Source organism: Vidua macroura, chromosome 3 (assembly GCF_024509145.1).
Source record: "Vidua macroura isolate BioBank_ID:100142 chromosome 3, ASM2450914v1, whole genome shotgun sequence".
In the NCBI taxonomy this organism is placed as follows: domain Eukaryota; kingdom Metazoa; phylum Chordata; class Aves; order Passeriformes; family Viduidae; genus Vidua; species Vidua macroura.
The window spans coordinates 27,307,803-27,332,711 of record NC_071573.1 but is presented as its reverse complement, the minus strand read 5'-3'; the positions used below and the strand labels follow the sequence as shown (position 1 = coordinate 27,332,711).

At 36.1% G+C, this 24,909-nt stretch overlaps 1 protein-coding gene across 2 annotated transcripts in view; it reads right to left on the bottom strand.

Moving 5' to 3' along the window:
- Positions 1 to 24,909, bottom strand: part of UBR2 (ubiquitin protein ligase E3 component n-recognin 2) — a 55,337-nt gene that overhangs the window by 15,247 nt on the left and 15,181 nt on the right. Inside the window, exons 8-30 of one of the 2 annotated variants that reach the window (XM_053973032.1) lie at positions 24,317 to 24,437; positions 21,689 to 21,796; positions 20,101 to 20,189; positions 19,337 to 19,435; positions 16,747 to 16,910; positions 16,556 to 16,655; positions 15,914 to 16,042; positions 14,972 to 15,155; positions 13,884 to 13,945; positions 12,997 to 13,107; positions 10,702 to 10,767; positions 9,280 to 9,402; positions 8,874 to 8,937; positions 8,456 to 8,580; positions 7,113 to 7,165; positions 6,753 to 6,855; positions 6,163 to 6,211; positions 5,576 to 5,730; positions 3,563 to 3,665; positions 2,770 to 2,879; positions 2,470 to 2,550; positions 1,528 to 1,709; positions 654 to 853 (exon numbers count right to left, since the gene is read on the bottom strand). In XM_053973032.1, the coding sequence (XP_053829007.1) occupies positions 654 to 853; positions 1,528 to 1,709; positions 2,470 to 2,550; positions 2,770 to 2,879; positions 3,563 to 3,665; positions 5,576 to 5,730; positions 6,163 to 6,211; positions 6,753 to 6,855; positions 7,113 to 7,165; positions 8,456 to 8,580; positions 8,874 to 8,937; positions 9,280 to 9,402; positions 10,702 to 10,767; positions 12,997 to 13,107; positions 13,884 to 13,945; positions 14,972 to 15,155; positions 15,914 to 16,042; positions 16,556 to 16,655; positions 16,747 to 16,910; positions 19,337 to 19,435; positions 20,101 to 20,189; positions 21,689 to 21,796; positions 24,317 to 24,437 (2,581 nt within the window). Of the gene's footprint in view, positions 1 to 653; positions 854 to 1,527; positions 1,710 to 2,469; positions 2,551 to 2,769; positions 2,880 to 3,562; positions 3,666 to 5,575; positions 5,731 to 6,162; positions 6,212 to 6,752; positions 6,856 to 7,112; positions 7,166 to 8,455; positions 8,581 to 8,873; positions 8,938 to 9,279; positions 9,403 to 10,701; positions 10,768 to 12,996; positions 13,108 to 13,883; positions 13,946 to 14,971; positions 15,156 to 15,913; positions 16,043 to 16,555; positions 16,656 to 16,746; positions 16,911 to 19,163; positions 19,263 to 19,336; positions 19,436 to 20,100; positions 20,190 to 21,688; positions 21,797 to 24,316; positions 24,438 to 24,909 lie in introns of both variants that reach the window. The other variant, XM_053973031.1, reaches the window with a different exon arrangement.

Here is a 24,909-nt window from a genome sequence, read left to right as displayed (position 1 = left end):
GAGTGTAGTATTGTACTTAAAGGCTTCAAACCAAGCTTTCAGCGGTGTTGGGCCCTGGTACAAATCCCCAAGATCAACCTGCAGTGTTGGTGGTTCAGCGCCATCAAACAATGGACATTGATCTTCAGAGTGAGAGTGCAAAACAATTCAGCACAAACACTCTTATCTGTTTACACATACAGAACCCAGAGAAACCTTTGTAACAATGCCCTTGCTCACTGATCTGTTTCATGAAGTACCTAAATCCAAGATTTTTTATTATCACTAAGAGGCATTTCAGATGATATAGCTGAGAGGAAGAAAATGTACATCTTCTGCTTTTAAAGCACTACATTAACACCTCCTCTCTCTGATGTTACAGGCATGGTTTAAGAACAAACACTTCTGATTTTCAGGGTTTTTTCAACAGTTATAAACAATTTGTCACAAATGAATGGCAGAACATTGAGCTCATGCCTCACATTGTGATCTACATTATTCAGCACACATATTTCTACCTCACCAAATATGAGAGTTTTGCCACTGATTACAATGAAGCCATTCACAAACAGTTAATGTAAGAAGACTATGTGACTGTCTCAGATGAAAAAATGTTGTTGTCACAGTAACCCCAACACTCCTTAATATTTAAGACAACTATGAACAGTACTTACCAGGGTCTGGAGTAATTTTGTTTCTATTTTTAGACAATACAGTTGATCGTTGAATAAATGCTGCCAAGACCATAGCCCTGCTGTCCACTTTAACTTCTTGCTCCTCCTGGCACAATATACACATAACAACCTGTCTGGGTTCAGCTACTCTGGTTTGCTCTGGACCCAAGGCTGTGAGTTTTGCATCTGAAATTACAGGGCTAGAATATTTAAAGAATATTAGTGAGCAAATTATTTGAAAAACATTATAATTCAGATCATGACTTGCGTGTGCTTAGTGAGTTTTTTAAATTTATGATAAATGCTCCCTGACAAAAAAATAGCTTTGGCGTTTATGTAACAATTCCTATGTGCCCAGAAGTAGAATGTATTTTCTACAAAAAATTGATAACCCTCCCAACAGCATAACCCACTCCAGTTTAACACAGAAACTGAATCTATCTGCAGCCCTCCATCATCACCATTCCTTAAGTGTCTGATATGAATTTTGAACTCTCCACTTCCCCACAAAATAATTAGCGTTCTCTACTTCGTATTTCCAACTACCAAACAGATTTTCTTCCAGATCTTCAACAGACATATAATCAGCTATTTCCAATTTACTATGTTTAATAGCATAGTCTCTTCAGCATTATTAATAATTCACTGGGTGATTTTGTACAAAAAATTATTTGCCTGTTTATGTTTCTATTTATCCCACAGTTCTGACAGAGAGGGGGAGGGAAGCGTTCAATTTACTACTGGGTTTTTTGTCTCAGAAACTAATGAATATTTTTCTATCAGGATCGGAAAAAAAGAGCTTTTTAAAGCTGTAACAATAGGACAATCTGATGTAAACACTAATGAGAAAAAAATTTAAACAAGATGCCTTTACCTATTTTCATGGACTCCGGAGGTTGAAGTATCCAGCTCCTCCAGAGTTTGCTGAAAGAGTTCTTTGTTTTCATTAATGAAGTGCCGTTGCATCTCAGACATCTGGGCCATGATCTTTTCCCTGCGCAGTCTGGCAATCTCAGCTTTTCGCTTCCTCTCAGCTTTGTCTTTATCACGTGAACTCTGAAATCGTATTGTTCGCTCAGTCATTTTTGAAGTCTTGTTACAACAGATTATTTAATTTAGCTACTGCCATGTGGAACTTCTACTAACCTCCAAACAATGAAAATCTCAGAAAAGACAAAAGTAAAGTCTACCAAAGAGTTATTTTGTGCCCTCTTTTCCTTAGCTTGTGTTCCATGCCAAAAAGAACTGCAGATGTAGAAGGGAAACCTCTTCCCCTCAACCTTTAACTATATTTTGTATTTCTCTTCCCTTTAACCACTCCTAGGATAAAAGGGTAAGAGAGTGACATGTCTCATCTCTGGTGCTGCTCTCCCTCCCCAGCAGCTGCATTCCCCAATGGAGCACTACAGTGCTCCAAGGCCTGTGTGCAGTACTTAGAATGTCATGTCCAGCTACACACATTGGCAGAGCTTTTCTGGAACGACCTGCATGGTAAGAATATATAGACAACCATTTTTTTAGCAACTTTCCATGGAGTCTGAAATTATGGGAACATCAAAAACATTTAATGCTGTGACTGTACTGCACACAATTCTATGGAGTAGAATTGCAAAAGATCTGGAGACTACAATATACGAAACAAAGAAACACAGCTTAGGCTCTTCAAACAAACGAGTCTGATCTATAAACTGTGAGACAGATTTTCAGAAGTCATTGCTGTTTCCCATGTTTGATTTAGAGCTACAATTAGAAATATAGTCCTTTGCTAGTCACCACCCAGATCTGTTCTAGATTAGCTCTTACAGATAGTTTTTACCTCCTCCATAATATTTCCTTCTGTCTCGGCCACAGGACTTGAAGAAGAGCTTTCTCTTAGCTTTTTAATAGTATTAAATGTCTGTAAGAAAAAAAAAAAAGCCTTTAATTTGTTTGGTACATGAGAATTCAACTGTATATGCTATAATCCTGACTATACAATGTGCAGTATTGGAATCCAGAAGAGTAAAACTAGATGCAACAAATACACATGGGAAACAAGGAAATCATCCCAATGTAATTAGGAAGTTTCAAAAATCTTATTTCCATTATTTTCAGTGTTTATATAAAATATATTTACCTTCAATATCCATCTGATCATGTCCTTGTGCACTTCCAGATGAGGTGCATTTTGCAGTGTTTCTAGCATAGCTAGTATACTAGGGGAGTTATTGGGTGCTTCTCCTGGTTCTGAGAGAAAAATTACAATGAGAATTGATTATACCATTACTGGCAAATTAATCACCCACTACTATTAAAAACAAGAAACCCCAATGCTTGTTCAGCAACTGAAGAATTCCTTCAACAAATAGACACAATACGTAATTTTTAATTCTCCCCCATTGCAAACCTTTTCATGAAAAACCTCTAAATCCTGAAAAGTTTTGCTGACTGACTGTATTTTGTTACAAAAGAAATGCACTGTATGTGGTCCCTGGCTGTTTTCATTTTGGGAACCTCCAATATTTTATTTCCCACTACTTTAAATGGAACTTTCATATGTTAGCAAAACTAGAGGCATTAGTCGGACGATACAAAGGGGAGACAAGATTAAAAGACTATTTAAGAATACAACTATGATTTTTGCAATTGCATCTGATCACGTGCAGCAATCTTTATTGAGATGCTAAAGATATTAAGAATCAGATCTAGAGGGAATTATTAAACTTCTGGATTTCTCCTCTACAAAATGCCTTTAGTATTATACCATCATAGAATCTACACAAGTAAAAAGCATTATCTATAGTCGATAACATTTTGATGGATAAACAAATATACTCTTCTGGTAAATACAGTTTCAGAATAATAAAATATGAGATCCTGGCATCTCCAGTTATTTCAAATTTTCTATACATTTGAAAAGAAAGGCATACTTGATATTTTCTGAGTGAAGGTAAATGTTACAACATTCTCCTCGCTGAGATTCTCCAGATGTTGTTTTTCTTCTTGTAGTGCCATTCCAATCAAATGCAAAACCTAGGTAAAAATCACAAATTTGAGTTCTTTTCTTACATAGTTCATATAATCTTGTTATATAGTTTAAGTAATTCATTAAGAAACAGGAAAGTCATATAATACAATTATATGTTACAAATATATTTGAAGTTATTTCTATATACAGAATTCCAAAGCTACATTACACAGGAGCAACAGTGTTTGAAACCATATAAAATCCATATTAAATACTTGCTTCTTTCTGTTTGCTGTCCTGACTAGTGAGTGAGAAGTCAATACTTCTCATCTTTCTCCCTACCCCCTGCATGTTACTATTGCAAGTCTCTGGACAGAAGATGCACAAATCAGGCTTTAAGTCCTTTTTATACGCAAAGTTTAGCAACAAAAAATTAAAATTTTTAAGTTAAATTTGGTCTCTCTAGAAACACATTTAAAAATAATGTTAATTTTCAGGTCAGTGAAGAGCTGTAATCTCCTTCGACTTAAAAAATGTAGTTACCCTATTTAGCACCATGATAGTCTGAATGGCATTTTGAAGCTGAGATACTTCATTCTTGGTGGCAAACTCTGTCATGCTGCATCAGCCATTTCACAACCCTATAGAAATTGGCAGGATGCTCGAGACACAAAGGTTTACTGATGCCTGGAATCAACACTGACACCCCTGTAAGGAAAGGCTAATCACCCAAAAATTTGTAACACAACTGGAATGCAACAGACCAAGTATCTACAGAAAAAGTGGCAAAACCTGATGAGAACCTTGAAGTTTTTTAAATGTGTTTTAATAAACAACAGTTAATTTCTCCTCAGTCTATCCCATCTATTTAACAAGATCTCACTAGATATGTGCCATCTCTTGCAGATGTCTCAAATCCACCTTTTCAAGTGCTTCCAAGACAGAAGTGGTTGACTTGGGAAAGACGCAGTACAACTGCATGGCACCATCACAGAGAAATGCCACAAGTTTCTGAGCAAGTGATAGGTCCCTAATGAATTTCACAGTTTTGAGAATGGCTGAATTTTAGTTCAGTCAAAAAAAGAAAACCTAACCAACTAATTTTATTCAAAGTTACTCCAAAACCTAGCATTCTTACATTACCTAAATATAACTACATTGTTGTGATTCATAATACCAATATATCGTTCCACTTTCAACTTTTTTTGTGTTATACAGAACTGCTCGTGTTAATTTAAACTTAGCTGTAAAAGGTAATATACACTCAATAAGACTGGATGTCAAAAAATTAATACTCAGTTTCAAAACTGGGGTTTCACTGCAAAATGTTATTTAAAAATCCATCAATACTTTTAAAAAGTTTGGATTGTACCTTAAACCAACAGCCCTGCGCAATATAAACAGCCCCTGGATGGCAGTTTACTACTCATCTCTGCACACCTCAGAAAACGGTAGTCACAACACCAAAATCTACAATAACCTTCCATGTTTCTAAAGATCATTATAAATTGCAAGGAACAAACAGCTCAGTTAAATTTTCCAAAGCAGATACATTTTCAAGTTATAAAATTATTTTCTGCACTTTCATGGTTTTTTCCTAAAGTGATTTAGCCTAAACTGAAAATAAGCAAAGGAACACCAAGAAAAAATCAGTATCTGCTTAATATGCAACAACTCAGATTAATGGCTTCTCTACCTGAATAAACATTACTGCCACTGATTCAAGCAGAATTCTTCCCTGTCATGTGCATCCCATTAGAAATTTACCTGGGTCTTCCAATCAATTATAAAAATAAATTGCATCAAGAGGCAGAGGGGTTTCCCTAGTTTTGCAGGAAATACCACTTATTATTCACAGTATTCTGGGTATTTAAGACATCAAGCAAACAACTCAAATCTATAAAATCATGCTAAAATGTTCTAATGAACACTCCTCCATTAGCATAAGCATTAGTTTAAATCAAAAAACCCGTACCCTTTGCAGCATGGACTCTGACCAGGCATAGCCATTGTGTTCCACTGCCCACTGCAGTATAGTTCCCATAATGCACAGCATGACATCAGACTGTAGGATATTCACCAGGCTGGCAAAAAGTGGGCAGAAGGGAGGAAGAGCTGGCGGTGGAAGTGCTGAAAGGGAAATTGATGTGTTTGACATTTCTCCAAAATTTGCAACACCCAATTAAAATGTCTGATTTAACAGCACAGCCCAAGGCGGGGGGTTGGAACCAGATGACCTTTATGCCTTCTTCCAACCCAAACCCTTCTATGATGCTAAGGCAGAACACAGCTGCTTGATAAACAGTGCTACCAATACAGGCTGCAGCATTCAGCATGGCTTGTGTGTAAGAGAAAAGCCAAAGGAATAAGCTCTTCAGAAGGCTGGTTCCATGACAAATCAGATCCCAGGCTATAGCCAGGGAGACATAAGGGAAATTGCTTTATTTCTAACCAACTTCTATTCTAGCCCTGGAATAGGCTCTTAGTTGGTATAAATGTCAGGGCAATACACAGCTTGATATGTGATTCCCTCTTCTCCCATCTCCTCTCAAAAATAAATACCTGTATCTTCTCTGTTCTGTCTTTTCAATTTTCTCTGTGCTTCCTCTGCCTGAAATAGAAGAACATTGCCAGCATTACTCAAAATCTGTACCAAAAGAAACTAATAAAAAAAGCATTCACGCTTTACTACATTGTTACTGTTTTTTCCCAGCCTTAAATAAACATTAAAGCTTTCAAATCTTTGCAGTTAGTCTTATGTTCTACTTGTAAAGTAGGGCATGCAACTTCAAAATTAATCTTTCCTCTACAGCCAGCCTGGATTCTTTTCCTAGCATAAAACTGTAAGGCCAGTTTGAGCTAAAATGGCAATTTCCATAAAGGTAAGGAAAAATACAGATTGTTTTAAATATTTTCAGTAAAATAAGATGCAAGGGAACCCACAGACAAGCTCCTGAATGCCCACTGATTTCAGCAGATCTGTATAGGGCACAGGATCCAGTGGCACAGAAATCACTGCAAAATCTTGGGCAAATTCTCAAATATCCAGCTGGTAATACTTCTTCACAGAAGTAAGCTTTGGAAAAAGGCAAACAAACAAACAAAAAAAAAAGGGCACAAAATAAGCCCCAGGAAGTTAAACTAGTAGTTACCTTTGATTGCTCTGCCCTTGAAAAGTGATAGAAATACAGATTGAAGTTCTTGGCACATTCTGGTTTTAATTCATACAGCCCTCTGCCTGTTAATCCAGGTTTCCTACAAAAAACCCAAGCAAACAAAACACTTTATGTCCACTGACTCTTAACATCTGAGAATAAATAGTTAACTAGAACAGCTAACAAACACTGCCTAACAGCCATTGTAGAAATTAAGTAACAGTATTAAGAATTCTGCACATGATTAAAGCCTTGGGAAATCACCATGGCTAAGCCCTCTTTCTTTCATTCTTTCATTTTCACTAATTGAGACATTCCATTCCTAAAGTTGAATCATTAGAATAAAGGGAAACATACTTGAAACATGCCACTTCTTCAATCACACTTTCCATCCCTGTCTCTCTGTTCTCCTACATGGAGTGAAAAGGAAAGACATTGTGTTACTGTAGTTCTTGGAATAAACACATTCAAATATCATACAATACTAGAGAAAGCATGCAGTAGTGAATGTAGTACAAAGTCATTGTACTGGCACTCAAGAGAACACTAATCCACATAACATGAAAATACATTCAGGAACACGATCTCTGCAAAAGGTTCTTTGAAAAAGTCATGCCATTCTAAGTGGTTCATTTGTACTGCTTTTCCCTGTCATAATGAACTTGGATGTAACAGTATCAGAAGAAACTCTTAAGTTAGCTCGCTCAGCACATTTTTACAATACATAGCCAGTATTTCTGATTTCTAGGCCTTGAAATTTAAATAAATACTGGAAAGCTAAAAAGACTAGTTACTGAAAAATGCTGAAACAACCACAAAAAGCAGCATGAGACGTCAACTCAAATATGTAACAATACTTCACACACAAATTTTCTTTCAATATTCCCATCCCCTTCCTCGAATACATATTTCACTGCAGTTACCAGGCCAGGGAAAAAGTATTTAGGACTGACAAATAATTTATAATTCCAGCTTAAATCAAATTTGCTCTTTCATGCAACCCTAAATTATTCTTAAATAATTTTGAAATCTGACTTTTCAAATTGTTTCAGTTTTAAAATATTTAGAAAAAATAAAAATATTTCATAATTTATCCTTAAAATTATTATCAGTACAATAAAACATTAACTTTGGAATTCTGACTGTCTTCAAAAATAATTTTTAAAAGATTGCTTCAAAAAATACTAAAAGGAGAAAGGAAAGCAAGCTTTGCTGTCCTACAGAAGTACTTATAATAGAATTCAGAGAAATTATTCTGTTCATGCAAATGAAGCATTTATGTTACACAAGTCATAATACAGTGTCTGATTCCATGTCTTTTCACTTATTGTTAGGCTTTAAAATATAACAGCTTATATTTCTGGATAGTTCTAACAACCCACTTCCATACATCTAATTCAGGGTGTACAAGCAGCCTGCAGAGACTACTGGCCAGATGGCCTGATTAGAAACAGTATTAAAAAGAGAAAGGAGCTGAAGAAGCTCTCAGACTCCTCCCTCTTTCATATGCTGTTCCTTCTTTGCCTCTTTCCTACCCTTGCCACGAGAACTATTAACCTGTACTCGTGCTAACCTTGCTTTGAGCATAATCATGCTGCTCTCATTCCACATTAAGTGACATGAACTTGCGTAAGACAATTTTTCAGCAATCAATCTTATAAAGTGGAAGTTGGTTCCCCCCTCCACACCCCGTTACTTACATCTTCAGGGAGTGCCTTTACCAATTCACTGTGAGCCATTGGCCTGATGCTCAGCTGATGGATGATCTCTCGCTTGATTTCATCTGTTGCATTTACCTGTCCTATTCCAGGGCTGAACCTTTCACCTGTAGAAATAAAATACACCTTTTTCTTGCTGTTGTTTTTAAGTATTTTTTAATCTTTTTCTCTAAATTAAAGGCTGAAAAATAGGGTGCTTTCGTGAGATCTTGTGTTTACCCACCAGTGTTCAAAGATTCATTACATTGATCTAAGCCAGTTCCAAGGCTTTTCTCCTAGGAAAGAAGTGAGAGCTACAGGATGTTCACAACAGAACTGAACCTGAGATAGCAATAAAAAATTGCTCAGACCATTAAAAAGCCTAAATGAAAAAAATTAATTAAATATGTTTTGAACTTACCAACAATCATTATAATGAGGTATAGCATCTCTTCTATAAGAGTGTTATTTTGTTGAACAACATCCTGAAATAAAACAATAAAATTACATTTTTCAATAATTATTCCATATGCTGAAAATACTTTCAGTGATTCAAAACATTGCCTATTTTCACTCTTGGTACTCCCAAACTAAGTTTCAGATCTATGCTGAAATACAGTCATAAGTGCAAAAAGAATGCAACATTTTCTGACATTTACCAGTTTGACAGGTAAAAACATTTATGCATACTTCAAACTGGCCAAATGAAATTAAAATAAAAAGTTTTGCTTTTTTTTCAAGAAATAGCTCTGTCTCAATACAACAGCATCTGATACACTTTGAAAAACAAAACTGAAGACTTTCTATTGCAGTAGTGCATAAAATACCTTGTTAGTATTTTCTGTGCTAAATCTTTTGCCATAGTCTGGAGTACTAAATATCTGATAAAGTTCAAAGCGACTCAGCATTATCATCAGGAAGTGATTTGGATCCATCATAGACACACCTGTCTATTAAAGAAAAAAAAAAAATTATAAAGAGAAAGCAGATTGGGTGTTATCAGAGCATGTTTGCATATTTATATATTATGTTCACTGTAAATTCTTCATAAAATTAATTCCTCTCTCAATCCTATGGATGAAGACTTAACATTTAAGTTTACTCTCTTAGGACACCAAGAACAGAAGTGTAAGCCTATTTGACAAGCAGAATCCTATACTTTATCAAGTATTTCTGAGGCCCTTTTAAGGGCATCATGCAAAATATTCAGGGTTACTCCTATCTTACGCAGTCTCAGCAAACTTCAGTGAAAGACTTTTGTTTGGTTGTTTTTATCTCTAAAATGTTGTTCCTGCTAGCTTATCTTCTAGCAGGCATAATATAATATTACTTAGTATATACCACTGAAGATTTTAACAACAAAATCCAATCCTCTAAAGAAAGGCTGAAGACTGCAGAGCAAAGCTTCCAAAAACTTCTTGGAAAGAAAAATACTGAAGTTTCAAAGCAGAACAAACATTGACTTTCAGAAACTTCCATTTCTGAAAACTACTGGCTGAAGTTTATTCTGTTTATTAAACAAGGTATCTATGTTTGTCAATTACAAATATTTGTTGTTAGTTAACTATTGCTAATGGGACCGTCTTTAAAACAGAATAAATTTCCAAGAAAGCTCTAGGATATCTACCCAAATGGGCAGCTGAAAATGATCATTAAAAATCAGTGGCAGGTCAAGCCTTAGGGAACTATGTCTGAAAGCAGAAGTATCTCAGGGCATCTTTATCCTATTGGGTATTGCAAACTCTAGTTAAGATTTGAGGCTTCCTGAGAAAATATTTTGCTGTCCAGGTGAACTATGCATCCCAAGCTGCAAATTTTAGATTGTGCTGCTCTCAATGTAGAAGTATTGCATCTGTCATAGAGCTAAATGGACTGCCACATTTGCAAAATCCGTTCTGAAGAGGAAAACAAAAAAAAATCAACACATACACCAACTGCATTTCTGACAACATGCAGACTCGTGCAACTGCCAGTACATTAATTAAAATATTACATTCTTGAAGATGTGGCATATATACATTAAACAGAAAATTCCACAATTTTCAAATTGTAGTTAAAAAACAAGTATTACAACAATAGTTATTTTCTTTTAAAAGTATTCCATAATTATGTAGATAAAATAAGAAAATTTAAATCCTTCCACAAAAAAACAGACACTTTTTCCTTAAAAAAGTTCTGATGAAGATAAATATAAACACGAAAACATCCTGAAAATACCTGAAAAAATGCAAACTGGTATACATGGTTACCTGAAGCATTACTATGTCCTTGTCAAACATCTCCCTCCTGCACTTCACATTATGATAGTAATAAATCTGAAAAAAATACCCAAAACACCACACCACAATCATTAACAAAGCTTATATTTTATCTAAAATTATTTTACTTCTGTAAAAAATAAACTTTGCTATACTGTGTTCATAAACAAAAAATGAATCTGTAATTTGAAAAAATTATACAATTTTATCTGTATGCAAAAATCTTTTTTATAAAGCATATAGTTGCTGGCTGGGTTGTAGTGATGCAATGTCTGAATTTTATAAACCTACAAGCAAAAATCTTTTTGGCTTCTTTAGCTTATGTTTTAATATATTTGTTTAGCAATTAACTGTTTGAAATTCACAGGAGAGAAATTCACAGTTGGAGAAATGTTTTTTTTTTCCGCTCCATGAATTGCTCTTTAATCATTTGAGATACCATCTTTCAGGAATTGCCAGTGTCAGCAAAATGTTAATACTGTGACAGAACTATACTTAACCCAAACCATGGGAAGGAACTCAACAGGACTGAGGCAGGCAGCAGCAGCATCACAGTCACTGCATGGCACTGAAAGGTGGGAAAGTTTGGTTCTACCGCAATAGAGGGAAAATAAATAGGGCTGACAAGTTTCTGCATAGGTCTGGAAAATCTTCAGCATGCTACAGTCTCCTCTAGACACATACCATTTCCACCAGAATTACATGACAACAGCTAGGCATGCCTTCCCTTTCTTCTCTGTCCTTATAATCCACACATATAGATGTCCATTCCTATTATCTGGGAAGGATCCAAAAGGAGCTGGCTGAACATGACCTCTCCCCATAGCCAAAGTAAAGAGAAAGGACTTGCAGACTATGGGAGTTATGTTACCTCAACTAAATGAAGCTCTTAACTGCAAGATCCTGACCACGAGGGGAAATTAACACAGAGACTTATTTCACTACCAAAAGCTAGTCTGACATTCCAGATTTGATGTGTGTCTACAGCACTATGGGCACTGCTATAATTGTAAAAAACTAGAGCTCTTTTTGCTGTAATGACAACAAGGACACCACCTTATAAAGATCCTTCAAGAGTCAAGAAGTGTCAGAATATAATATATTTGAGCAGCTTAATTCAGTCTCCTAGTAAATATACATGGCAATTATCTAATGGACATGAGGGCTGACGGAACTGAAGGAATTTTCTTGCAAATAAATCAAGTTAACACCTCACAGAATTAAACCCTATTCCTGTTGTAATCTAAGTCTTGCTGAGAAAATCACTTGAGACAATCACCCTGGTGGGTGGTACTGACACCACAGTACCCATTTTATAGCTGTTATGTTTGGAACACCTAATTTATACAAACACTGAGAACATAAGTTTAGAAATTAAAGTCTCCAGAAGCATTAGAGCTAAAAGCCAAGAAACACTTTGTTCTACACTGCTTCTAATGCTTCTGTGGGGTCTTCGGATTTCAACTACTTTATAAATATAAATAGCCATAATACCATAATGCTGCATATTTTTATATCTGAGACACTTTTATGTGGAGGTGATGAATGCATTACCACGGATGCGCAGATCTAATTCTGCACTTCCAACTGCTGCAGCAAGTACACAGTAAAAAAGCTAGGAGTCATTGACTGCATTAACTAAAACTCTACACACCAAGCACTAAGTTCAGTGGCTACTGCAGCAGTCCTGAAATAAAAAAGCAACTTCTGACTAAAAAAAAATCAAAGATCAGTTTAAAAGCAAAAATACTCAAATGATGCCAGTGCTGATAAAAACACCTACCTCACATTGCCTTCCATAAGCCTGACTTAAGTAAAATTTCAAATCAATACAGAAACAGAAGGTTTTCGAGTCTGAAAGACCAAGAGCTCCCTCCATACTTGGCACTGGTGAGGTCCCACCTCGAGTGCTGTCTCCAGCTGTGGGCCCTTCACTTCAAGAAATGCATTGAGGCTCTTCCAGGCAACCAGCGACAGGACAAGAGAGCGCAGCCTCAGGTTATGCCAGGGAAGGTTCAGGTTGGACATTGGGAAGAATTTCTTCATGGAAAGGGTTGTTAAAAATTGAAATGGACTGCCCAGGGAGGTGGTGGAGTCACTGTCCCTGGAGGTGTTCAAGAAGTAACTGGACACGGCCCTTAGTGCTGTGGTCTAGCTCACAAGATGGTGTTTAGCCAAGGGTTGGACTCAATGATCTCAGAGGTCTTGTTCAACCTAACTGACTCTGTGAAATTATCCTGAGAGAGCTATCAGAAAAGAGTGATTCTACAGCTACTGTGCACTTACCTGATTAACAAGAGAGAAGCCATTCCTTCTCCACATCCCTGCATGCACTTGGGCACATAGGACTAGGCATCGTAGAGGATGTTCTATTAACATGGGTGGGCTAAGCTCACTCTGCATTAAGAAAATGCAATATTTTGATGTATACAGAGAAAATAAAAGAAAATGGGACTGAAATGAAGGAAGATGATATTTGTGATCATCAAAATATTTGGGCACTACAAAACACAAGCAAATCCAACAAACTAGTTAGATGAGCCTATTCACAATCTTTCAAATTGTTATTAATCACCCTTACATTCTGTCTTTGCTCCACACAGCTACTGCACAAGGGCTTTAGTTTATTCCTAAAGACAGTAGCTTTCATATTTCATAACATCAACAGCAGCAATTTAACAACACTGTAATTTCATTTATTTCATTCAAAGGTTAAGTACTACTTCTTTCCAAAGACACTGAAATTTCTTCTCTCAGCTAGGTTTTATCCTCTTTTATTTCACCTTTTTTGACTACCCCTTAAAGAAACAGCGTATCAATAAGAACAGGCAGAAAGCAAGAAACAGCTGGGGAAGAAAATTAGAACCCAGCCCAAGGAGAAGGAATCAGATCCTACCTGGGGCTCCTAAAAACAGTTTCTATTACAAAAAGGAGGTTATGCAACCTGATTCTTAATTACTTTAGAGAGCAATACTGCCTGCCTATGCTCTAGTCATGAATATCTAGATATTAATCTTTTAAGAGGTAATTTTACATACTAAAGTTATTCTCTCTGAGTAGAATTCACAGTACAAAGGCCCTTTGTTATATTTAATATCATCCTACACTTACATGACCAATTTAATGTTCAGCATTAATTATATTTCATGAATATACAACATTTAATTACATACCAGGGGTAGCAGCTCTGGAAACTTATATGCCACTTCAGTTTTACTCAGCAAAACATGCAAGCCTACAAAAAGACATGAAAAAAATACAGAATATTACATACAATATTTTAGGTAATTAAAACAGTACAAAAGAGGTCATTTAATTTACTCTCAGACCATTTTTCCGCACACAGCAACAAGTCTCCAAATTTATTACTTTGGAGCTACACAGTTATTTCCTGAGGAAACATGTTACAAAGGATACAATTTAAGATAATTGAAGTTTTCCCTTTGTATCTGTATAACCCTTGGAGTACAAGTGAGATTTTTGCCTTTTTTTGAACCCTGTCATGTCCCCACAGTGAGAGCCAAGAGTCTTTGGTCTGTCAGAACAAACCATCAACAGCATCCTTTTTATCAGTCCTTGGGGGGTTTATAAAATACCTCAGGAACTAGAATAAGGCCCCTACAAAACACACTAAGGTTTTCTGGTTTGCTTTCTTTTGAAGTTACAAGGACTTTGCTCAAAGATTCAAATATTCAAAGCCATTTGACACTGAGCTGCATGGCTCTTTACCTAAGAATTACCTTCTTCACTTCATTATTTGGGAATTTATTTTTATCACATTTTTTCTGATTCTGTAAAGTAAAATTCACAAAGCTTTTTTCAACACAGCTGAACAAGATAGGCACAATATGAAGAGAAAGGCATAGCTTAATTTTCTGGTGACACATCTGTTTTATAAATCTGTTCTCTAACAGAATGTTGATTAGTCCATTCAAGCTGACAGCTAAACATATTCCAAAACAGTCAACCACTGTCCATATTTTGTCACAGTTCTTTTGCGTCACTCAAGTGGCAAAAGCAGCAGGAGCTGCCTATAATACAAATCCAGAAGCACGAGACAATCTCCCCCAGCCTGAATGATAACAACCTTTCAGTGATCGAGAACATCTGGCCTAGAAGCTACCAAACAGCTAGAAAATGGCCAAAATTGATCCTATTCAGGCCTTAAACAATGCTTGTGTGTGTCTTCATGTACACACAAATGCAAATCACACCTATAGAACATTTCTCATTTCCTAAAATATTTTTTAACTGTTCATACCTGCAAGTAAACGAGAAACTGGGAGATGAATGCTAACTTTTTCCTGAGAAACGCAGTATCTGATGGTCTCAACTGAATGTCCACACATACTGAGGACAATAGGCTGTTCTCCATCAGTAAACCCACTATGACACTGCATCAACACAGTCAGGCATTTCTTGTAAGCTTCAATCAATACTTTTTCCTAAAAGAAAGATTGCAGTTTACAGAGATCATGAAAAAAACCACAGGTCTGAAAAATAATACAGACAACATAAAATAAACCCTGAAGGGTTTGCGAGTTTTACCTTTAACGACAGTCCTGAAAAATTAAGATAAGGAATCCAACAAAAGAGCCAAATTAAGGAGGGCACAAACTGCAAAACTCGTACCGGTATGTCTGATTAGAAAAGTACCCACTAGGATGTTATTTGGGTTTGGGGTTTTGTTGTAACTGACGTTATAGTAACTTTCTGAGGAATGATCATGCTAGGCTAGTAAAACCTGCACATTAACTACCAGTAACAGATTAAAACCAATCTGAAAGTTCAGGTATTCCAGAATTACTTATTCCACAGCCATATTTTACCATGCTCAAGTTCTGAAATCCTGAAACACTTAGGGAGCAGAAACATGATTTATAATCAAGCAGTATTTGGTAGATCCAGGACCTATTCCTCCATTCCCTCCTCTTTGAAAATTATAAACAGATAGATTTGTGATAATCACAATCTTCAGATGTGTGACAAAACTCTCTGCAGTATTTGTAAAAGCTTTAACCATGTTCTTCTGAACTGGTCAGTACAAACCACACTTGTGTTTAAATAAAAAGTAAAGATGTGCATTTCCTCACAGAAGATGCCCTTGGCTTATGGTGAAGTTGTGTTTAGGTCAGTATTTACATGTATTAATATTTGAGTTTTATCCCTCTTAACAAAGAAAAACAATTCCAAAGGAACTTACATCTAATGCACACCAGTCCTGCATCATTGAAATAACAAGCGTTAATTTCATCTGCAGTGTAAATGCTGCTTCCCATTCTGGTTCCATTTCAATGTGTTGTCCTACTTGTCGAGTTATTGGATCCATACCCTAGAAGAATAATTATACATTTCAACAATGTATCACTGTGTCACTGAAATACACTGACAGCAGAGATGTGAGACAGTGGTTAGCTATCCTTATAAACATATTGCTGCTGCAACAGGTAAAAAGAATCTTGGGGGAATGAAAGGGAATGAAACCACAAGTGAAGAGGTCTATTTGTATGTCAGGAACAATTTATTCCTCAATACAAGGAGCAACTCTGCTGACACTTAAGATGAACCAGATTTTGCTCACAGAATTAATTGTCTTGTCTGCCTCTACAAGTGCAAAATATGCCCCAAATGACACTTCTTGTTTTGAACTGCTCTTCCTTTTTATTGTCCTCTACAACAACATTTTAAGAAGTGAGGCAAAATGTTATGTTTTAGGAAAATGCAATGGCTCCAAAAGTGATACTGCATTGAAGTTATAAAATGAAGAGTAGATCAAATTTCTTCTCTTTTAACATCATAACAGCTAACTTCCTGCTTAAATTTTGTAATTCACAGATTTACGTACCTGCATACATTTGAGTAATTCTAAGAAGGCATCAAAACCCTCCAGGAACTTGCATCTCAATTCATCTGACCACTCCATCGGCTTACTTATCAGCACATACCTGGGGAGATTAGAAAGATGCAAGCATTCTTTTTTTTTTTTTTTTTTTTAACTCCCAATTTCTCAAATCAGCACATAGTTGGTATACTTACTTGAGATCCAAAATAAGGCTCTGGACACGCCTGAATTTGAAAGCCTGCAGAGCAGTGTAACGTTCAAACTGAAACCTGCCTTGGATGTCCCGGTGCCTTAAGTGATCCATGAAAGTTTTGATGATAGTGGTCATGAGATTCTCTTCTGTTATTAGCATTCGAGCCTATGCCAAAGTACATTGAAATTTGCTGTAATTAGCAGACACAGCTAACAAGATTCTCACACTGCACCATGAAGTTTATAAAATACATTTTTTAAAATCCAAAATAATCACATCAATAATTAGAACAGAACACTGAAAAGCACTCTTTTCACAGAATCACAGAAGACAAAAAAAAGGAATCTAGTCAAAAATCATCATAAGCCAGATTTCTTTTTTCAGATCCTTTTTGTACAGAAGTCTGTCTATGGTAAGGCCCCTGCTAATCTATATAATTATGGCACAAGACATATTATTATGTGTCTTATAATTAACTTGTACCTCCCTTTAAGTATGTGTTGTCTCCTCTCATATAGTTTGAGGCCCTTTAGGGGAGTGACAGCTTTTCTGTTTTCTGTTTACAAACTGTCAAGAGCTGTGGTGAGCAGAGCCTCTTCTGAGCCAGTAAGGAACTGCACATGCAATTTCCACATGGAAATGTCATGAAATAACCTCTAATTTTCCTCAAGGTCTGCTGCATATATCCATGTGTTGCATGAAACAGATCAGCAAAGTCTGACAAAGATTGTCTTCATCACCCAGCCTAACCTAAGCCAACTTCACAAGAGAGGAGGGGGCACTAAGTTACTGCCAGCTCCTACTCATGAACATTTCCACAATTCCCCCATTCTGCTGGCTCTCCAGGTTAAATGGGATGAGCCTTGCAATCCTTGGATCTGGCTAGTAGACTCAACAATACTGGTCACTCTGATCTACCACAATGACATTGTGGCTCTTGACTACAACTTCCAGGTTCTGCAGCTGCTAACGATAATCCAAAATAGCTTCTAAAATGCTACTGCAGTTGGGGAAAATAATCTAATGGTTAACATTTTCCTCCCAAAAAATCATCACCAGCAGAGCTGTCCATCCACCCTCAAACCAAAATACCGCAGTTCCTTGAGAGCTCAAACTCTTCAATTACTAAGATCAGTTTGAAAATGTTACTGGAGGATGGTGGGGTGTTTTAAACTCTTGACTTATTCATTTGGTTAAGAATGAGTGGCTATAAATATATTAAAAAATAATACTTAGTTCATGTGATAGAAGCTTATCATAATTACTTTCATGTCATCAGTCTATTCTATCATTCTGCACAACAGTCAAAACACATTTGCTTTGTTTTTTTTGCATGCTTTTAAAATAGAACACATACAAAAGGGGCACTGCAATTACTCTGCCCTGGGAAATGTTTGAAATTGCTTTTTCAAAAAGTAATATTGTTCCACCCCATCTGCCAAAGGGAAAAATACCATAACCATCTGAATACTAGTTGGTTAAGTCTAACTGTAAGTCTGAATATTGGCAACATTCTTACTGAAAGCATCAAAATTAAAAGAGGCAATACAATATTGTCCTGAACCATGGGAACAAAATCCTGATGAATTCCCATGAATATCATCCATCCCTAAGAAACTGAAGAAGTTTGCTCAGTATTGTGAATGCCATGCTACTATTGAATTTAAGAGCTCAATGAAGCTTATTAAATTTGGAAAGATTCAGAAGCATTTATTTTTTTAAACAATTCTGGGTATGAAAATCAGACTTTTATTCCAGTACAGCTTCAAATCTTAATTTGTCTAGTTCATAATACAAGCAAAGACGGACTTAAAAAAAAAAAAAAAAAAAGCTTCCCAAACAAGCTGGTGAAGGACCAGCAGATTTAGTGAGCTGGGAGAAGTCACAGTGCTTGCAGCACCAAAACAAAAGTTAACTGGAAATCTAAAAGTAGGCACTGTCTTGAGACTCAAAGTACCAAAGGAAGTAGGGAGTATCATGAGACAATTCTTGCTTGCACTTGTGTTGATTGGAAAATTAACACAAAGTGGATCACTTATAAAATTGCACCAGAATGGTGCTGTGAAACCATGATATACAAACCATAATATAGACTTCTACAAACAGTAAGTGTGGCTCAGTATGATGAGGAATTTAAATGTTATGTATATGTATCTCTAAATAAATATGAAAGCACCTTTCTAAAAAAAAAAGTAAAAGAAAAATGTAAAAAGAAAAACCAGAAACAGCCAGCCCACTCTGGGAAGCCAGTCTGAAACTTCCCAATGCTAAATGCTTTCACTTCTATGCAATGTATGCAAACAGTCTGACTGTTCTGCATTTCCACAGTAATGTTAAAGAAATCTGCAGCCTTGATTTATGAACCTTGAGTGGCTTTTAACAAATAAAGATTTCCTTTTTTGGTCTTTTAGTACTTACAAGAGAAGGCACTGTGAATATCTGTATCGAGAGGTCAGCAATTGAGAACTCTCTGTCGTGGTCATCTTTCATAAAATCACTCTGCAATCGCTCATAGTTCTATTAAGAAGGAGGCAAAAAAAGGCAAGGAGTGCCAACTATCAGTTTTTAAAAGAAAGACAGGCACTACTCACCAGAGTAGGTACAGTGAAGAGTTGGACAGACAGAGCAGCCACCGATACTGCCCGTTCGTGATCATCCTCCATATAATCTCTCTGCAACTGCCGGTAATTCTAAACAACAAGGGGAAATTCACCTCTAATCCACACTGGCCTGTTTTTTTAACTTAAATGTCTGCTCTGGGAAACTTTAATGCCATGAAAAAGGGAAGAGTAGCTCTAATGGATTATTATTATGATATTTTGCACAAAGAATACAACAACTTAATCTGCTCACATGTGAGATCTATTCACTCTCATTTTCACAATAAAGGCTACTATTTTATTTTCTACTCAAGAGTCTGCAGCAGAGTGAGCAGAATTTTGCAGTGCTGATTTAAAGCATTTCGAATACCAGTTACTGCAGAAATACTAATCAGCATGACTGAATTTCAGCACTATTTCTAAGCAGTACTATTAACAGCTTACACCTCAACAACGAGCAGTGATTAGCTCTTAAGAAGTGATAGCCTGTATAGCTGATGGTGAAGACAAGAACATCTGAACTGCTTTAGTTCTGGGGCATCTGAAAGACCATTTCCTTCCCAAGAGATGAGATGCCATTATAACTAATATACTGAAGAGTAAAATAAGATTCCCAGCATTTAATTTCAAATTTTCACTTCCATAAAAAGGAAAAAAAATTAAGTAACAGTTCATTTAAATCACTATATGCTAACTAGACTCTCTTCACTAGACAGTTTTGGCATTTAATGGCTCTTTGTAAGAAAGATACTTACTCTCGCAAAGCGGATAGCAAAAAGTTTCTTGTATTTCAAATCCATAAGAAGACTGCTCATGAATAACTGGTGATACACATTTCTAGCTCCTGTCAACAAAAATGAATGAAATATTGCATGTCACTATTTTCTATCAACGTATTATGGAAACATTTAGAAAAGAAAACTTCTACAGAATGAGGTAAATGTGCATTTCAGAGTAGAAGCTGATTTGATTAAGTCTGTAAGGTGGTAGCAAAGGATAAAGAAGAATAACAAATCAAAATTCTTCAAGAGGCATTATTTATTACTTCTATATAAGATAACACTGTTGAATGGGAATGTATGTCATCAAATATAAGGGAAATCAGCAAAACAAGAATAGAACTCTGTTCCTCTACACGACAAACAGGGGATTTAGATGGGAAAAGAAGAGAATACTATTATGAGAAGTCCTGGGAACTGCAACAAATTTTCCTAGTTGGGAATATCTCCATAAAGTAATCAGCTAAGCTATCTCTGAATTTCTAATCTGTCTGGACAGCCTCCCAGAAAGTATTATCAATACAAATTATATTAATCTCTATGTAGCTTGGAAACAAATGCATATATGCATAATTTCTTCTGTAGATCACTTTTTAGTCAAAAGCCATGACACTATTTCCTAAATGCAGAGAACTATGGAATATGAGAAAAAGTAGGCAAATATTGATGTCGAAATAGAGATGCAAAAGTTACCCCTTGCTTACATGAAAGACATTATCCTAACAAAACCTGTATTAAAAATGTTGTAATTCTCCACAAATGCAGTACTTTTCACATTACAAAACTTGCAGTGCCAGAATTCTTTCTCAAGGTAAAGGTATTAGATAAATAAAACCTACAATAATAATTTTCTCCATACTACATCCATTTTCCACCTTACTTCTTTCTTATTTTATTGCCACTCCAAGAAGTTCCCCAGGCAGACATATTGCATAATTCCTGACCTGTTCTTTGTGCTTCTCTTTCTTACACCTCGCCTTACACTCTCTTTCAGGATATCAAATCAGACAGAGAATCAATGATGGAATAGAAATTAACTACCTCCCTTTCCTCAAAATTACAACTTTTATAGCTAATTCCATTATATCAAACAGCTTTTCAAGGTTTCAAGAGCTCTAAAACAACAGAACAGTAATTTTCACTGAATGTTCTCAGAACACTTAAGAATACCTCATGAACACAAACATGATTCAAAGCAGACTCTGCCTTATCCCTTAAAAATAGGCATTTTGGTAGATATGAAATGGATGCTGAGATCCTCTAAAGCAGACAAACCCCCAATTTCTCTATCATTTACTCAATTTCCATTAACTATCACTATCATTTCCATATTCAAGTCAGTTTTAATTTCAGACCACTTTGAAAAATTAGACCTAAAACCAGCCCCATCTCCAAATGGTCTCTGTATGTTCTTGTCTTAAATACCCTTGGGAATGGATAACAAATTAGGCAAAATTATCCATAATACACCACAGTAAAAATGATCAAACATTAGCAGATACAGCAAAAGGAAAACTTAGGCATAGCATTCTCTAGCATTTTCCAGAGCTTTGAGAAAACTCACCTTTCCACAGTTTAGAATCATACAGCATCAGTTTATCTACAAGAGAAGAATTTTCACCATCTGGCCCTTCTTGCAAACCAACCTGACACAATATTCGGCGAAGGCCATCTTAATGAAGAGAAATGGTACAAGTTGTTACATCTCAAACACAAACGTGTGTTATTTTGACATCCTGAAATTTTCATACAACACAGAAGCCCTCACACTGCCCCCTTTTTCATGACAACTTAATAACAGTACTCATACTGTGCAGATACAAACACAAATATTTCACACCTTGCAATTTTCATGCTAGCCTTATGGAACATAGTGAAAATTACCAAACGCAATGATTTGGTTTAAAGTTATGAAATTAAAATATGGTTCCTTAAAAATGGCTTACTAAAATAAGAAACAGTTACATAGCAGACCAATTTCCCAGAGTTTAGTTTTCCTGATTAGACTCCTATGAAAAGGGAAATATAATTAATGTATGAAATTACCTGTATATTCATGCTAACATTTTAAGGCTTATCTGCGTATTTTCTTCTAATGAAAAGGAGCAATAACTGTAATCAGATGAACATGTAAGTCATATGCTTGCAGACAAGCCTGCATCTGAAACACAGCACAACCCAGACATGCTCCTGTTAAGAATGTTCAATCTGGCTTTGCACTGCAGGTAATGCCTATTCCCTTAGAACTATGGGACTTACAGAGCCCTTACTTCCACACCCTGCTTGGCATCTCAGCTCCTCAGGCAGAATGGGCAGTGGCTTAGTGTTGTGTACACTGCATGGTGCAGTAATATACACTCTGAGAACCCCTACAGCAGTTTGGGGTTATTCCTTTTTGCCTTGCAGAGTTCAATTCCAACTACTGTTATGAAGGACAACAAATTAATGAAAACTACTGCATCATTCAGCAATTGTCAAACAGACACTTATTCCAGAAGAAGGGATATTTGCTAGGCAGAGGGTAGTGGTCAAACTTCTAAGTTCCATAGCGAAGTTTCTTCAGGCTTTTTTTTTTTTTTAATGACAAGAATTTGTCATTCCTTTGACAGCAATCATCCAACCTAACTCTGGCACAGCAGAAGATCCCTCTACCTGTCACTCAGCCATTGTTCGGGGACATTTCAGTGTAACCACCCAAGCACCAACTCTATCACCCCATGTTACAGATGAAGGGTAGCAGACTGTTTAAAAGACTGAGCAGAATTTAGTTGTTTAGGTGTGTTTGTTAAAAAGCTAAGGGAAACCAATTCTTTCAAAAGTGCATTTCACAAAACCAGACTCAGAGTACAAGACTGCATCCCAAGACATGGAAGGCAGTTCAAGTAACTGAGCACACTGGTCACAGACAAAATGTATGTGTGCTGTTTACAAACATGCCTTTTGCCCTTCTGAATAATAAAGAACTCAGCACTTAACAACCTGAACTCTTCAGATCTTCAAAACACTACATACAAACGCAAAATTCAGCGCTTTCTTCTGCAATATGAAACACGAATGACATATTCAAGTTACTTTTTTGCAACTGTTATTCAGTGCTGAAAATTAATGACTTTGGCACCTGGCACAAATGACGTGGCACAAGACTGGGCTTAAAATGAGAAAGACAGTGCCTGCCTACATGTTTCACTGAAAGGAAAATTTCCTATAGAAGGAAACTTTCTTCATAACTCCTTTCTCCTAATACCTATTGTTTACTAACTGCTACCATAACTTTTGTTCAAAAGTTTGATTTACTTATCTTTAAAATTTAAACACAAACTACTTATGTTTCAAAAACAAGAACACGTTATAAAGACCCTGTGCATGAAATCTTGGTTTTACAACTATCAGTCTAATAAAACATACAGTCTCTGAAGAAATGATGCACCTATTCAGAACATATGTGCAATATGACAGCTGAGTGTGCTTTACTAGTATTTCTTGCTAACATTTCCAGATGAAAAAAATACAAATTGCAAGGGTGTCTGTATCTACATTTCTCCATAGCAGCAGTTTGGCACTTTTCCTTTTATTTCCTCTCATACCCTACATCTTCACAATCTTATGATCTACCAGGACAAAGGGGGAACAAAGTCAAAACAAAAACTGAGCATTCCCATAAAATCTGATACTGTGCATCTTGATTCCTTTGAAGAAACCTCTTTTAAAAAATCTGATTAAGACTTTGTCAGCTTTTATACTTACCAAAATCCTCCACAGTTCCTTACATGTTCTCTGTTCTACTTAGCAAAAAATCTGAAGCAATTGCTTTCATCTACATTGATCAAATTACTTCTGAATAATTTTGTTTTATCTAATCAGACAGGTTATTTTCAGCTTACAGCATTCATTTAAAAAGAAGTAGGGACTGAAAAAATAGCTTTTTCGGCACACTGCATTTGACAGCAATTCTCAGCTTCTGTTCAACAGCAACTAAACAGAAAAGACTACATGAGACTGGTAGCACTTTCACATGGAAGTTAGAATTCAGAACAGCACTCCAGTAAGAGAAAATAGAATGAAGTCTGACAAGTTATTAATAGCTTCGCCTTATACATTACGTATCTGAAATAAGTAGACAAAATTGCTTCAGAAAATCAGCTCCTCTCACAAATATTTTCTAACTTATCTAAAAAAGATCAATTTTGCCCACCTGAATATCCAATAACACTGCCAAGCCAAGTTAGGAGCTTCAGACCAAAGCTCTGATGGGCAACAATAGAAGAATGCATAACTTGCACTTTCAATGGCTTTGTCTGACGACTGGTATTTCTCTTAAAAAGAAAAGGAAAAAGGAGGCAATGCATATTTAAGTGAGGACTGGCATATACTTCTATACAGAAATGCAGCATTTCTGTGATTAATTTTGATAATTTATAATATTAATACATATTTTAATTACTAACACCTACATAGCAAAAACAAAAAAGTCTGAATTTTGTTTATCCTATTAATATTTGAAGGACCTTTTTATGCAATATCAGCATACTTAGGTGAAGCCATTTTCCACTCTTGGCCTGTTATCAATGCTCACGCTGATCTGCTGCATTTTACTGATAAGCAATCCCATGTTCAACCCAAGACAGCCATGCATGTTTGTCCCTCTCAACATGACAGGCACACACCAGCCCATAATGGAAACTGACTGAGCATAGACTATTTTCAAAAATAGAAATTAAATACACAGAGTTAAAACAAGAAAGAATTTACCCTCATCTATGTATTAGAAAGCATAATAGTTAGATG